This window comes from Venturia canescens, chromosome 3 (assembly GCF_019457755.1).
Source record: "Venturia canescens isolate UGA chromosome 3, ASM1945775v1, whole genome shotgun sequence".
Classification (NCBI taxonomy): Eukaryota; Metazoa; Arthropoda; class Insecta; order Hymenoptera; family Ichneumonidae; genus Venturia; species Venturia canescens.
The window spans coordinates 25,747,725-25,764,913 of NC_057423.1; the positions used below are offsets into that span (position 1 = coordinate 25,747,725).

Below are 17,189 nucleotides of genomic sequence, written 5' to 3' on the forward strand. Positions count from 1 at the left end.
AGAATACATTAGTCGTCCGGTCAGAATCGAAAATCATGTATCTAAGCATATACGGACGAATAAACAATCCTTAATCGTCCGGTTACACGGTTTGTAGCCATTTAAAAAAGCCTTCGGACGAATAAGAATACATTAGTCGTCCGGTCAGAATCGAAAATCATATATCCAAGTGTCGTAGATAAAATAAAGACTTTTTAATGCTTTATACAATAAGTTGGATGTTATTTCTTAATCAATCTTTTTCACGTCTTGTCTTCAGCATTTTCCTTTTTGTTATTCGTTCGTTTCCATGACATCTCAAATCTCTACCCCAAAAGTCTTGAAACAAAACGAAACCACATTTTTATACTCTTCTTCTTCCGCACGAACAAAACCTCACAACAATCATAACAATAATTTTCTACTTCAGTCGACCTTCCTGACAATCAAGCAGCCCTCGGCTTGTCATCAAGGTTTTTTCTGAAACAATAATTTAACAAACAAACATTTTTTATTTTATTTCATATATAATGCAATAACCATGTAACATTACTTTAGACTTATATCTGATAAAGTGATCAAATTCATCAGACTGTATAAGGCATGTCATAGTATACTATATATATAATTGTTATTAAACAAATAAGGAATACAGTTAATCTAGTATTATTTAAACTACACTTTCTCGATTGTATTCAATCTGGTCACCGGCCTCCGCTAATAACTCCATCCACACGAACCTGACCAGGGTTCGTGCCAGAGTTTGATTAACTCGGCCAAGTAGTCCCGACCTTGCCACAAGGACCCCATACACACGATCTTGACTAAGGACCGTGTTAAGGTACCTCTGACTACGGCCCAAGGTACAACCTTGTGACTTCAATTCACAAAATTAATTTTGAATTTGTGTTATTGATAATTCTCAACTTTTATCAATTCCAAAGCTCTTCAAATATACAAACACCACTCTAAAATTCTGAAATGCACAGAACTTATTATTAACATTATCTCACCTGAAATTAATCAAGGGCGTCAAACGTAATCCATTTACGCATACTATCAACTGCAACTACACTTTTCTGACCTCGTGCTTTTTTAAGTTCTCTTAAATCTTCAACTTCATAACGATCATGTGGCAGTATTGCGGTAACTCTGAAAGGACGTTTAGCCTTTGCCACTAATTTCTTACTTTGTCCTGTAGCCGCTGGTTTAGATGCTATCATGACAATATCACCTACTGCATAATGCGGTGGTTTAAATCTTCGTGCATTAAACCGAATTTTTTGTTTTTCCTGTTCCTTATCCGTAGCCCGCTTAGCTGCATTACGTAACTCTGTTAAATCCACCTGATCCAGAGACTCTTGTATCGATGCAAGTAATACAGCATCCGCAGCGCTACGGGGCTTGTAACCATACAAAAGTTGATTCGGACTCTTCCGAGTAGTCCGATTTGTAGTACAGTTAATGCCACTTTGTACTTTTTTGACATAATCGTTCCATTTATCTTCTGAAGCACCAGCACTTGTAGTAGCTAGTGAACTAAGAACTGTAGCATTTACACGTTCGACCTGTCCATTTGCTCTTGGTGTTGCTACAGCATTTAACACATGTTTAATACCATATTCTTGACAATATGCAGCGAAACTATGAGACGTAAAACACGTTCCTCTATCGCTGATAATTCTTGTAGCTACTCCAAAAATTGCAAATAATTGTTCGAGTGCTTTTATCACGAACTTAGTCTTCGTGTTTCTTGCAGGTTCAAGAATACAAAATTTTGTGAAGGCATCCACAATGTTCAATATATAAGTATTTTTACGTTTACTCTTCACAAACGGACCCACATGATCAATGTGTATAGTATGGAATGGGATAGCAACTTTCTCTATGGGGTGTAACAAGCCTGGTTTACGTCCGGATATATTCTTATAATACAAACAATTTAGACATGCTTTAACATATTTAGAAACAAATCTTCGCATGCCCTTGAACCAATAATGTTCCTTAACTTTTTCAATAGTTTTTTCAAAAGCAAAGTGTCCTTGATCATCATGACACATCTTAACAATGTTGAAGCGTGAAGCTCGTGGTACTACCCATTTATTTCCCGTATTTGTTCGTCGGAAAATCACTCCACCTTTCAAGTCATATTTTTCAAAATATTGTTTCGTATCAGATTGAACATCTCCAGACTCAAGTATTCTGTGAATGATTTCTAAATTTGGATCTTGCATTTGAGCTACTTTAATCCATTCATTATCAGTTATATCTATTAACATGCAGTCAACCGGATTTCGACTTAAATAATCAACATGCGCTCCTTGAGCTCCTGGTCGATATACTATCTCAAATTCATAATCCTGCATGTAAACCCACCATCTAGCAACTCGAGGTAATATATCTTTTTTTTCAGCCGTTGCTCTAACTGCAGTACAATCAGTAACTACAGTAAACTTTATTCCTAATAAATAAACTCGAAATGTTTTGAGAGCTTCAACTACTGCAAGTGTCTCTAAATCATAAGAATGATATTTTTGTTCTTCAACTGAAGTTTTACGACTGTAATAAGAGACAACTCGTTTTCCATCATTATTTTTTTGTATTAAGATCGCTCCTAAACCAATAGAACTAGCATCCGTGTGCACCTCTGTTTCTAGTTTAGGATCATAGAGAGCTAAAATTGGTCTATTTGTGAGTATTTTCTTTATTTGATTTACCGCACTAGACTGATCTTGCCCCCATTTAAATGCAACATCTTTTCTTAATAAAGATGTCAATGGAGCAACTATTCTAGCAAAATTCTGAATAAATTTTCTAAAATAGTTGGCAAGACCAAGAAACGATCGTAATTCTTTTATATTCGTCGGCTCTGTTGCTTTTAGTACTGCTTCAATTTTGTGTTTACCCGGTCGTACTCCTTCTACCGATATCTCTCTACCCAAATACTCAATAGTAGTTTCCAAAAATTTACATTTGGCAAGATTTAAAGTATAATTATATTTTTGAAGAGCTCTCATAACAAGTTCAAAATTTTCAAGAGCTTCATTAATACTCGTCGCTGGTATAAGTATATCATCCACATACACAAGCGCGATAGAGAATCTTAATTCTCCTAAAGCTCTATTAATAGCTCTCTGAAATACTGCAGGTGCATTTTTGAGACCAAAGGGTACCCTCAAAAACTCATAATGACCATCTGGAGTCACAAATGCAGTCGTTTCAATCGAGTCTTCATCCATTGGAATTTGATAAAATCCTGACTTCAAATCCAATGAAATAAAAAACTTCTTGCCTGATAATCGATCTATTTGATCATCAATATGTGGTAAAGGATGTGGATCAGGTTTTGTTTTTTTATTAATTGCTCTGTAATCAATGCACATTCGACTTTCTCCATTTTTCTTTGGTACCAATAATATCGGACTTGCATATGGTGAATAACTTTCACGAATAATTCCATTCTCCTCTAACTCCTCAACAATTTCTTTTACTTTTTTACGTTCCATGTAAGACAACCTTCGAGGTCGATAATGTACTGGCTCTTCATCTGTCAATCGAATTTGCATTGTTGTACCTTCAGCTTTGCCCAATTCTCTCATATTTAATGCAATACTCGAACGATATTTGTTCAACAACTGTAATACTTTAGCCACAACTTTACGATCTACTATTGAACATTGAATATCATCTTCATTTATTGGTCTTATGCTCATTTCAACATTATTAATTTCCAGAGGTTTCACCAACTTGTCATGAGTATTGTCTTTTATCAACTTTATTCCCATAGCATCTACAGTTGCCTTAACTCCCGAATTTGCAAGTATATCACGACCAATAAGTATTTTCCTTGATAATTGATCATCCGGGACTATGTAAATTTCTATCTCGAAATTTATATCATCAATTAAAAGTTGAATTTCAGCGCGAGCGATTGGAGTAACTAACGCTTGATTGAAAGCTGACAAAATTTCTTTTGTTTGCAATAGTTTCAATCCAAGCACTTTCGCTTCACTATCGCGCATTATCGAACAATCACTTCCCAAATCAATAATACATTCATTTTCAATATTGTTTATACGACACATTTTGAGTGGTTTACGTACTTTGCACTTGTTTATTTCGCAGACTTTTAAGGGAACTGCGAGACGGTCTAGTCATAAAGGTTTCGTCACTCTTTTTTTCTCATTTTTGCGATAGCAACGATTCTCCGTATGACCAACCATATTACAGAATCCGCACTTAGGTCTACTATCATTCTTTTCATTCAACTTTGAATTCTCGTTTGTTTTTATTATTGAGGTATTTCCTTTATCAGGACAATCATTTTTTTTATGTCCAATTTTACCACATCGATAACAAGCAATTTTCTTTTCTTCGTGTATTTTTTGTTTTACAAATGTATCATCACGTGGATGATTTTTATTTGATTCTTTAGTTTTAGCAATATGTAGTTCCTGATAAACACTCAAACAATTATTCAATTCGTATAGAGTTTTATAACGAGATGCTAAAATCATAGTGCGAATTCTGTCATCACAAATTCCATGTGCCACAAAATCAACAAGTTTATCCTCCGTTAATTCAAGCTTTAGCTTATTCATTTTTCCTATTTTTTTGAAACAATACATTTGCAAATCCAAACCAGGTTTACTTTTATATAAAACTGCTTCTTCGAGTAATTTTCCAAAACTAAGTTCATCCGGAAATTGCTTTACAATAGCATGCGAAAATACTGACCATGTCAATTGTGATTCATGTAATTCATTATACCAGACTTTTGCATTTCCCCGAAGCTTGCACACCGCTAAATAAAGTTTAGTCTTTTCATCCCATCCATATAATATAGCACAAGTATTTACTTTATTCAACCAATCCATTGCCGATATATTCTTTTCCGATGGATCAAATTCAGGTAGAAACTTTTCATTTATAAAATTATTACTTGTCTTTTGAGTATTCAATTTCACCATACCTGATAATATTTCTGTCAATTTAGCAAAATTCGTATCAACCACAGTAGAAATCTCAGTTAAATTACTGTGTTCTGAATTCTTGTGTGTTTTTTTTATTCGACCTTGGTTTTCCGGACTTCTATGAGATCGCTTCAAATTACATCTCGCTGATATCTTCCTATCACTCGAGCGTTCTTCTTCCCGTCGTTTTTTCTTTTCTCGATCATGTCTATAATTCTTCTCACGAGATCTGCTGCGACCCATTTTCCACCAAGAGCAATGAGTTATTCACAATGAGTTCTTGTCGTCACTGATTTTTTTTTTTTTTTTTTTTTTTTTTAATGTTGAAAAACGCTGGTATATCCCACTTCTGATTTGTCGTAGATAAAATAAAGACTTTTTAATGCTTTATACAATAAGTTGGATGTTATTTCTTAATCAATCTTTTTCACGTCTTGTCTTCAGCATTTTCCTTTTTGTTATTCGTTCGTTTCCATGACATCTCAAATCTCTACCCCAAAAGTCTTGAAACAAAACGAAACCACATTTTTATACTCTTCTTCTTCCGCACGAACAAAACCTCACAACAATCATAACAATAATTTTCTACTTCACAAGCATATACGGACGAATACGCAGTCCTTAATCACCCGATTACACGGTTTGGAGCCGTTTGAAAAAGCCTTCGAACGAATAAGAATACATTAGTCGTCCGGTCAGAATCGAAAATCATGTATCCAAGCATATACGGACGAATAAGCAGTCCTTAATCGTCCGGTTACACGGTTTGAAGCCGTTCGAAAAAGCCTTCAGATGAATAAGGATAAATTAGTCATCCGATCACAAAGGAAAATCATGTATTCAAGCATATACGGATGAATAAGCAGTCCTTAATCGTCCGCTTATACGGTTTAAAGCCGTTTGAAAAAACCTGATCAGAATCGAAGAACACAAATTAATGCATATTATTTCTTTTTCAAACCATTTGTGAGTACAAAATTTTCTAAAACAAACAAATTATGGAATAGGGTAATTCTTAATCACATACAAATTTTTGAAAAATATTCTTCTCACGTCTGAAACTCTTCAATTCCTTGCTAACGAATTTGAATGTGCGTCGCGTAAGATAACGACAATAAAGCCACTCTGTAGTGTCTTTTTCATACGGTATCACCAACATTTTCTGATAATTATACGCAGCCTTGGAATCGCGTTCCGAATCTAAGCACGTGATAAGAATGAATAAGCTTTCGATGAACTCCTCTAACGTGCTGTATAGTTTGACAACGCTTTTAACTTTAGCGTTTAATGATTCGATTCGATTGTTTGTTGTATTCAAGAATGTACTTTGCATAAAATCGTTGCTCAAGGTCCACTCGTTGCGAATCGGGTGCCAATTTTTGTTGAAGTAGTTTACGATTGCCGATGGCAACTTTTCAACTTCTTTGTAGTAACGCATATACTCTGATTCAGTCGCAGAGTATACCATTTTCTGAAAAAGTCCTTTTGCCGCATCTCGTTGCTCTGGTGTGATAGGCAACTTTTCGCAGCTCACTTCTCTGTTGAAAGTTCTCAGAGAATGAAATGTACATATCAAAACATTGGCATTTTTGAATTCTTCTTTGATGATTCTTCTTTCAAGCAAATCCTTATCCGCCATGATGCACCTAGTCTTTGACCAAGAGGGATGGATTTTTTTGAACGCTTGAAGAAACCAAGTCATACTTTCCGCATCTTCGTTAACAAGGATGCAAACAGCAACGATTTCGGTGTTCCCTTCAGAATCTTCTACTACCATCAGATAAACAGGAGCCCGTATATTAAGAAGCTTAAATGTTGCATCGATACCCACGAATTCGAAATATGCAGCCATTGATTGTTTCATATGAGGTGTTGCGAAAAGAAGACCCTTCATTTCTTTATCTTCTTCAAATATGTGGCATTCAGCTCCTAGAAAAAATATCAAAATATTGACACATAAATACTTCTCAACATAAATGCGTTAAATAATAGTTCACTATCAATCATAAAAATTAATTATGATTATACATACCGTATTCTTTTTCAAGTTTTTCAACTGTGTTTTTCAAATTATTTTGGCCTCCTTTTCGCGAGATAAGATTGGATAAATCTTTGAGCAAAATTTTCTTATCGAAATCATAGCCACATTTTTGCTTGACCATTTTTTTATCTGCACGAATATCCAACAACTCTTTAACTTGAGTCTTTTCATCTGTTGTCATAGCTCGAACTTGCGGCAAAAATCGTACAATTTCTAGAAAAAAAATAAAAATATCTTTTTTAAAAATGTAAAATTCGTATAAATTTAAGCTAATAGTTTCCTGAATTTTCATATGCATAAAAAAAAAATTTACAAAACGGACTTTCAATAATCTTAAATTTGAATCGTTAGTTCTACATTATTCATTAAATACTCATTGAATATTCGATATCGCGGCACCAACTGTAATCGGCTTGTACATTTTTTTTATGACTTCTATATTACCTGAATGTGTGCGGAATCGTTGGGTGAGTTTGGAGCACCTTCGACGTGTGTGCGGAATCTTTATATGGATTTAGAGTGTTATCGCTGGTGCCGCGATATCAAATATTTACCAAATACCCTATCTGGATTTAAATATTTCTGCTCAAATAATAATTCCAAATTATTGTGCTAAAAAACCACATAAATTTAAAAAAACGAGTATTAAAACGCAATTTTGACTAATCAAAAAAAAATACTAAGGATTAAAATAATTAAAAAAAAATAATAAACATAAGCATTAAAAACAATACAATTTTTTACTGAAATCGAGATTCACAACTTTATGCAATACTTCGAAACAATTATCCATAATTAGGAATAATCCCACTTTTGAATATCGTTTGCGAAATTTCAAACACTAGTCAAATTTGAGATCACATTTTGATTAATAGTCATTTTTATATAAATAAAAAAACCATTCTCTAAACAAATATTTCTGTTTTATATATACAACAAAACTACTCTCCTCAGCCGACTTTATTTTCGTATTTTTTAAACAATAATCTAAATGTAGAAATGTTACTTAAATATTATTTCTTTTTCATTTACACAAATTTCTTGAAACAATTTAATAAAAAAAAACTAAAAAAGCGTATTCTTTGTAGAAAAATTCATTCAAATTCCTTACAAAGTTTTCAAGATTCAACTATTACCATATTTGAAAAAACAATATTTTAACCATTGCACTTGAAATTAAATTTTCTTCATAACTACACCATATTATTGAATCTCGGAAAATTCATATAAATCACAATAAAGGTAATCTATCAGGTGTACGATCAATAGAAATTTTAATTCGAAAGATTCAATATTTCGAAACAAATTCCAATTACAGTGTGTTATATTTATACCAGAAAACTTTCCTTTTTATCAAAATATCAAAAATATCCAAGGCGAACGTATGTTTGTCTCTCTAATACTCACACAACTAATAAATCGCCTTAAAGTACTACATTGTCAATATGAAACATTTTTGAAAAATAACTTTGAAAACTCTCTAAATATACGTAGACTTTCAAGATAAATGTTACGAACATACTAAAAAATCTCATACCTTCGCACAGATATGATTATGATTATTAATCATTTTATTTAGCACCAGCTTGTTTCCATCACGGTTGCAAATGAAAGAAATCATAGCCGGACATTCTTGTTGAAACGTCCTGAAATATTCAATAAGAATTGTACATATAAATTACAACCACAAAAAATAAAATCTAATACAAATAACTATCAAAACTTACGATGAGGATCGAATGCCTTTCGTCAACGATTTAAATGTTTTTCCTCCGTGAATACATCTGTACACCAATCGGTAGTACTTCAAATTAGCATTTAGCGGTGGTGAAATACCCCTATTATTGCACTGTTCAATAGTTGTGCTATCGCGTTTATAATAAACACAATAAACTTTTTTCCCAAAAGCTGCGACTGATTCTTCAAGTTGAGTAATAGAATCAAACTCCACTCCGACCGTCAACGGAATGACAGATTGTGAATTTTTTTCCCTCGATGAATGAGAGTCCCCAGCACAAACTGATGATTTTGATGATTTTTTCTTACTTGTCGATGGTCGCTCAATATCGCTGAGATTAGAACAAGACTCTTCGGACAGATCACAGCGATGATCAGAACTTGATGATGAAGCTAAATAATGAATATAATTCATATAAATATATATTCATTTTATATAACTTTATTATTTCAATTCAAATATTAAAAACAAAAAAATTTACCGGACATAAAAAGTTAACTATATCAAACTGCGGAAAGTCACCCTCACGTTCGACTCGGATAACAAACCATAGTTGAATATAGTCTTTTTTCAATTTCCACAGAAACAACAAAAAGTTGAACTACCGCAGAGGTCCGGTGAAAAATAATATCTCGACTAAACTACGTTAAACATTCAAAAGTTCTACAGCACAACGATTGTGCAACACTAATTCAAAAAAAAGAAAAAAAACCAAAAGTAGCTCGAAAAAAACTCGTTACAAATAATTATTAAAAACTTACACATAACTGTGAATCATAAATCCTGAATAAATCCTGTTCAACAAATAAGACACAATCTGTAACACGTGCAAAAATTTGAGGTTAGTGAAGTCATGCAAGCAGAAAAAAAGAAAAAATATAAATTTTATTGAAATTTTTATACATAAAATTGAGAAAAAATTTACCTGGCAAAATAATGAACGAATTCTGAATTGAGTATTACTTTTTAATTTATTAATCACTCGAACAATTTTTTTCACAAACACCGGCGACAATCAACAATGCCTTTTTGCGCGCAAATCGTACAAATGTAACGACGCAGTCATACGCAATGCGCATGCGTGAAAACAATTCGACAAACACAACGCCGCCGACGCCCTGTGCCAAACATATAAAACATAAACATGCTTATCGATATATTTATATATAAATGACAGTACGAATAACTAATCGTACGGTTAACAGTACGGCTAGCCACTCCGTTTCCTTTAATTACTTCTCCTCTTTTTCGAGGTTAGAGAAACCCCACTCTGTCTCCTACTTTTGAGCCAGAGGCAGAGGGGTGGCTTTCTTACTTATAATTTTATAATTCTTTTTACTAATTGATTTGATATCCCCTAGCAGGTACCTTTGGGCGACCCGACAGAGGTGGAGCAGAACTCCTGGTGACGGAGGACCAGTGACGGAGAGAATCTCTATAAAATATCTGGGTAAGTCAAAGTATCACCTTTATTATTTATTAGTTGAAAGATATCTGGACAAGTTAGTCTTTCCTGAGTAGTAGGTGGTGCACTATGGCGACCCCCACTCCTATCCCCACTCCTATCCCCACTCCTATCCCCACTCCTTTCCCCCACTAGGCCGAGCGGCCGGCGTTGTGGGCGAGAGGTTTGCGGGTGTGCGGAGGGGGATGAGCGTGTCACCATAGCGCACCACCTTTTTTTTATTTTTCTCCGTATATATTTCAACCCTTATTAATTTTACAAATTTGGTTGTAATATGGCATATAATTCACAATACATATAGTAGTAGGGGGGTATTTTTTGTGGATATTTTCGGATTTTCGTTCGTTTTCACGACGGCGCCGATGACCATGGAGCGGTGGTTTACGGGGTGCGCTGCTTAGATGGTCAGACGATGCTGTAACAGGGCCGATAGAGACACCATAATGTGAGAGAGGTTCGTGTGCGCTTGGGAGTGTTCAGATGGCTGATAAATAAGTTTTGCCCCATACCTGTTTATGATCATTCTTCAGCAGGTTTGAACTCCAGTCTGTTGAGCTTCGTGCCGTGGTACAGCATGATTAAGTTTTTGTTTGAGGCCGCTTCGCACATCTGCTGGAATAAACTGCTCTTATCTTCGAAAACTTTGACGAATCTTGCCGGCAGGAAGCATGTAAATGTGCTGTCCACGTCCATGGCAATTCGCTTGCCCCATTTCGATTCGACGACACGGATACAGGTGATGCGGTATTCCGTGGCGAGTTCAAGCTCGGACAGTTTTTTGACGGGGAGGAAGGACTCCAAAAGGCCTGTTTGATTGACGAGCGTGAAATCCATTGTTCAGATCGAGTTTTTTTATGGCCACTGTTAAAGCGCGGAGTTCTGATATGTTGCGTATTCTGGCTTTAAACGTTGCGATATCGTGCAAAAAGAGATCTAAGCGTACTTTCAATTCACGTCGTTTACTCATGCGGTGACTTGGGAGCACTGACCATCAGAGAGCTCAAATGATTTAAGCCTCCTGTTTGAGAGATTCATATCCCTACCTCGAATGCAGAAAAGAGCTGACAACAAACTTTTGATGCAGCATCTCCCGCCACAGGATGGCAGTGGTGGGAGAATTCCGACAATACCTTGGCGGAGGTATTGGTTTACCATGGTCCCGACCGTCGCTAGCATAAGTCAGCATTTATAAGATAATGAAATGTGAGGATGAGATCAGCGGCAATGCGCTTCTTTACGAGGATGATTTTTTGATACCGGTTGCTTCTCCCTCCTCCCGCTGTGCCACCGTTAATAAGCCAGCAGTCCAGGACGTGGTGGTTCTGTACTCCCACAAGGCGATGGAGCGATCGTTATGAGAAAGCCATTTTTTTAACCTCACAGCGCCGTTGAGAGCACACTTGAACGAGGTGTTTTTATGTAGTAAGCCGTGAAATATGCAAAAAGTACTGCTCTCGGGGAGGTTACGAGACGGTGGTTCTTTGTCCTCCTCTAGATTTATAACGAAGCAGTCTGTTAGCTGTGTCAAATATGCGGCTGCATCAGATCCTCTTGTAAACAGGCGATCGGATTGTACTGCGATTTGCTTTAAAGCAGCTTCGACCGCACGTAAAGGTGTTTCACCCTCGGACCAGTCTATACCGTGATGATTGCACTTTAGCCACGTGTTTTGTCGTTTCACACTAGGAGGCAGTACGCTATAAGCGTGAGGCGGTGATACGACCCAGTGTGCTAAGTAAGATGTTTTCACAGAGACCACGGCAATTTCTTTAGGCACGAAGTTATTATATTTATCCTTCAGGCCTTGTATATCAACGACGATGTTCATGATGCCTCCCGACCGACGTAAAGTCTCAAGCCTTGAGCGCCGACTGACGATGAACGTTGAACGCTCTGCAGCTGCATAGAGACAACAGCGCTGATCGTCAGCGAAATCTGATATCCGGGCCCCCCCCGTCACCACTCGTACAATTTTCGCCGAAAGAAACGGGATAGGAGACAGACACAGGATTTTAAAACGGCACGTGTGATTCTTGTTGAAAGCAACGAGACAGTCGTTAGAAGTATCTAACGATCTATCTAATTTAAAATTTTATTAGCATGTGATTACCGAGAACGAGAGCAACAGTGCTGTATACAATGTAAATGCTTAATCCTATAACCCCTGCCGATACAGTCATCTGTATCGGAAACCACGCCCTTAGATTTACCACCCTTGCTGCTATACGCATTATAATACTCATGAACTATTTTATCGTTTCGCTGCAAATCATGCGAAAAAACATCTCTAAATCGTTGAATACCGAGACCAGTAGCCATATAATGAAAAAACATAACACAATACTGTCCACAACACTGCGAATTAGGGCCTTGGAGTTGAACCGTGTTGCAACGGAAGAGTCGACAGTTTCTTCGGAGACGCGCGAGATGCTGTGGGATGATTGGAGGTAGGCCGTAACTGTCGAAGAACCATCCGTGTCCATTTCGATCGACGTACATGGCGACCCAATGGGCCCCTGGGCGTTTGTATCCATCGGTGTTAACCACGAATGCCGTCGGTTTCGTCCACACCTTCGGGATACGACGCCTATAGCATGCTCCTTTATGTTTTTGAGAGATTGTAAGATCTGAAGACTGTTCATGATTCGGGGGTTCTTCTTCCTCCACGGTCCTGGCCTCAAACATACCAATGCTCCACGACGTGGTAGTCCTATACTTCGATAAGGAGAGGTAATCCGCTCGCTTTGACAGAGCCAGGCTTTGATTCTCATAGCGTTGTTCAGGGCGCATCTGTAGGCCTGTCTGTGGTTTGCGACGCGGTGGTGCATACAGCATGCGTCGCTTCGAGGTAGCTGACGTAATGAAGGAGCCTCTTCATCATCTTCTAAATTTATAATAAAATAGCCCGTGAGCTGCGCCAGATACGATGATTTGTCAGAGCCGCGCGTGAAAATTCGTGTCGCCTGACCCGCAATCCTTTTCAGATTTGTCTCCAACGCTTGTAGCGATGTATCGCCTTTAGACCATTCTATACCATGGACATTATCGCGTAGCCACATATTTTGACGTCTCACAAAGACTGGCAAGTTATCGTCCGTATAGGGCGGCTTTACAATCCAGTGACCATAGTCTTCAGTTTTTACCGATACGACGGCTACTTCTTTAGGTATAAACTGGTTATCTCTACCTCTCACGCCCTGCACATCAATAACAATATACATGATGCCGTCTTTTTTATTTGACCGTCACTCTTTGAATGCTCAGTGAAAACTGAGGGTGCTTCTCTCTCTCGCTCATCAACCGCTGAAATCTACGATGACCTGTCTGGATGAGTCAATCTCAAGCACATCAAGAGACTCGGTAGAGTCTCGGGACAAGTACATTGACAGCCCTGTCGTCTGCTGGCCCGAGGCTCTCGCCGAGACTATACTTTCTCTGAATAAAACGATTCGCGGTGGTGGGGGTAAAATTGGCATGCGATTTTCTTTAATAGCGAAGCTCATGAGTTATGTACGGCTTTGAAAATTGAACTTTAAGCTAATTAAGAAGTTCTCTGTCGAACGAGCCCAAAATCAGCATTCTCGGTGGCGTATTTGCTGAGTAAAAACTTTGCACGGGCTCAAGATTATGCAAAAAGTACCAACACATTTACGCAGCTGATGTATCCGTATATGGGTTCAGACCGATACATACAAGGGCTTCTTGATGCCCATCATAACCAATCACCGGTGAGAATCTATCCGTCTCGACCAATCGCCGATGAGAAAGTTTCTGATAGTCCTCAATGTTTTCTTGTATACCGTCTGTTATCGTCTGTTATGTTATTATAAAGTGATTGCGATCGTAGCCCCGTGGATCAACGGTGCAAGATTTGCAAATTTCGTTTAAATAAATAAAAAATTATTGGAAATAGCAGTGGATATAATCAATTTTATTTTTTTCATAAAAGAAGTTTCAATAAGTTTCGAGCCCAATTCACGACAATAATATCTATAATAAATAAAACCTCAAAAGTGGATTAATTGATCTCATACAGTGTACTGAGAGTGAGTAAAATACTGAGAAGTGAAAACGTGAATAATGTGTGTCGTGAAAATTAAGAATTATCTGTTCTACTTCGATATCGTAATATATACATAGATAGCAAATTTGCGAGATTTCGCGTCATGTTGACGTTTGAGGTTATGACCGCCGGAGTGCTGTAGCGTGCAGAGTGTAGAAAAATAAAAGTGTTTATTGAAAAGTGGAAGGAATCGATATTATTAATGACGTGACTAATTAGTGTTGAATAATAATAATAATAACAATGAGAAAAAAAACGTTCGTTCATTATAACCTCTAAAGCGTTCTTTCCAAACAGAAATTCTATGTTGTGTAATTACATTAAAGAAAGAGGTGGATGGTTGTGTGTAAACGAATTCAAATAAATTTTAAAAAACTTTGGTCAAGTAATTCAATGTATTGTTGTCATAATTTCTTTCATTTAGTTTGGCTGTGTTCACCGGTCCCTTTTTTCCACCTCCTTAGCTTACAGTGTATTGTCATACCAATTTCTATTTGTTCTCCAGACAATACGAGAGATATTCATATTTCTATTTTTTTTATATTAATTTCAACAAGATAATTTGAAATATTTATAACAAAAAGCCTTCATAATTGCTTGTTCATACACCCAAGTTTTGAAAAATCTTTGAGCCATGTAATAATGTATAGATATATTCACTTGAGTTGTTACATGATAAATTTGGAAATTTATTTCAATAAGTCATTGGGTGCTTAATTTTCATGTTATCAAAATTTGTATCTTCGAAATGCAATGAACACCTCTAAAGTTCGACAAAGTGATGAAGCGACATGTATATTGAATATTTCCAGACCATGTTTGCGATTGGCATTGTGGGTTGAAAAATTCATGTCTGTAAGTCTACACCTGATCATTTTTGGATGTGATCAAATATTTTGTCTGCGGATAACCATGGAGACATACAAAATTACAGCATTTTGCTTGCTTCAACATGCATCGTATCTGTCACTTTTTTTTTGAATGTGTCATAATAAGTTTCAAAAATGTGGTTCATGTAATTTTGAAGTGTTTTTCCCTATAGCACCAAAGTCTGTATAACTGGTACGTAGCAAGTACCTATGAACTTTGATATTTCTGTGAAATAGCAGGTATGCCAATCATTTAGCTTTTTGGTTCCGACTGGAATATATTAACGAAGATATTCATTACTAAAGTCTTCACCTACTTATTTCTGAATAGATCTGAAATTACTGTCTTCAGAAACTAATGCACAGATACATGAAACAATTTTGATTTCTGTTCTCTTTCAATTGCGCTGTCTTTTTTCTTTTTAACTATGGCTCTGCTCTTTCCGATCCTTGTTTTGACTCCATCGGTTTGCAGCGGATCGATGCATATTATTAATTGGTTGCCTAATATGTGTCCTATGATTTTCTACTATTTCTTCATGCTGATTGTGGTAACGTGATTCAAAAGGTTTCCAATTATGATCATCAATCGCACATTTTGTACAACAGATTCTCAAAACAGTTTCTGGTCTTGATATAAGTGTAGTTATTCTTTTTCCACCTGGTCTGTCGAGTAATAAATTTTGAAACTTGTTCCAAAAAGTCTTGGGATGCTTTTTTTGCTGATAATATGAAAATTTGAATCGTCGGAATGCGGTAGGCAAACACAAATATTGACAACAATACTTATGAAATGACGTGTATGTTGAGTATTCCTATTCTGCAAACTGCAAATGTGGAATATTGGTGAAAACATTCATTACGATAAGTGTACAGTTGCTCAGTTTTCGATGCGACTAAGTATAATACCTGCCAACATCATGGAAACCTACAGAATTTCTGAATGTTATGTGCGCTATGTGATTTTAATGTAACATCATGACTTCTAACAACTTTCCACTCTAATACTATAGATTTGGATCATTGAAATACAGCAAAAATCTGCAAACTATAAAATTTATATACTGTGCCATTCATTTTATTTTTTGACTCCCACCGTAACATAAATATGAAGTGAAAAATTCATTACAAAAGTCTTCAGTTGCTCATTTATGGATGGATTTGAAACTGCTGTCTTCCAAACTCATTACGCAGATACATTGAATTGCAGCCGATACCTGCGAATTTGGAAATTTCTGTGGAAAAGTATATGTGCTAAGTATCACCCCCTATCTTTGATTATGGTAATATGTAATGGAACTTTGTTCAGCAAGTTTTAAAGTGTTTCCTTTCAAATAGTGTTGAAGTTTGTATTACTGCAGTATGGAGCGAATACCTTCAAACTTTGATATTTGTGTGTCGCAGCATGTGTGCCAATCATTTAAATTTTTTACTCCAACCGTAACATGTAATTTCAAAAATTCATCACAAAAGTTTTCAGCTTTACTAATTATCTTAATTTTCCTTTTTCTAAATTCTATGCTAAATTTCTGAATTTCCTAATTTATTTCTAAATTATCCTGAAATGAAATTGTTTTCCTCCACAAGCAATGCAGGTACCTTAAACGTCTTTGAATTCCGTTGCTCTGTTGAATCAAGTACGCTCAGTTTTTTTTACTTCTTTGAATTCTGACATAATAAATGTTTCCGGGTGCCTTTTTTCTGCAACTATCAAACTGTAGATAATTGGATCTCCGCGACCACTTGCAAACTTTGGAAATATATTTCATCGGGGGCATGTTTTGGATGACACGAAAATGTCTAGATTCAGAATGCCAAAACGACATTTAAAAATGGCCAATTCTGTTGTATTCGTTGTGTCTTGAATTTGATCTATCTTTTCTCTTTTCCTTTCTTTTCACTAACGTTATAAGCCGGAAATCATATCTCAGCCCGTAACACGCATTGCTACATGCTCTTGAGTTTCCAATGGACAAAACATATTAGAAGACAAGGAGAAAAATCACCAAAGTCCAAGAACAAACCTCTATCGAAATATTTCCAGTTCAAATTTGACGAAAT

The 17,189-nt window shown here is 36.2% G+C and overlaps 1 protein-coding gene across 1 annotated transcript in view; it reads left to right on the top strand.

Annotated features, from left to right (window-relative positions):
• Positions 1–17,189, top strand: part of LOC122407775 (uncharacterized) — a 43,009-nt gene that overhangs the window by 3,686 nt on the left and 22,134 nt on the right. The window contains exon 3 of the mRNA XM_043414197.1: positions 10,096–10,181. Coding sequence (XP_043270132.1) covers positions 10,096–10,181 — 86 coding nt within the window. The remainder of the gene's footprint in view (positions 1–10,095; positions 10,182–17,189) is intronic.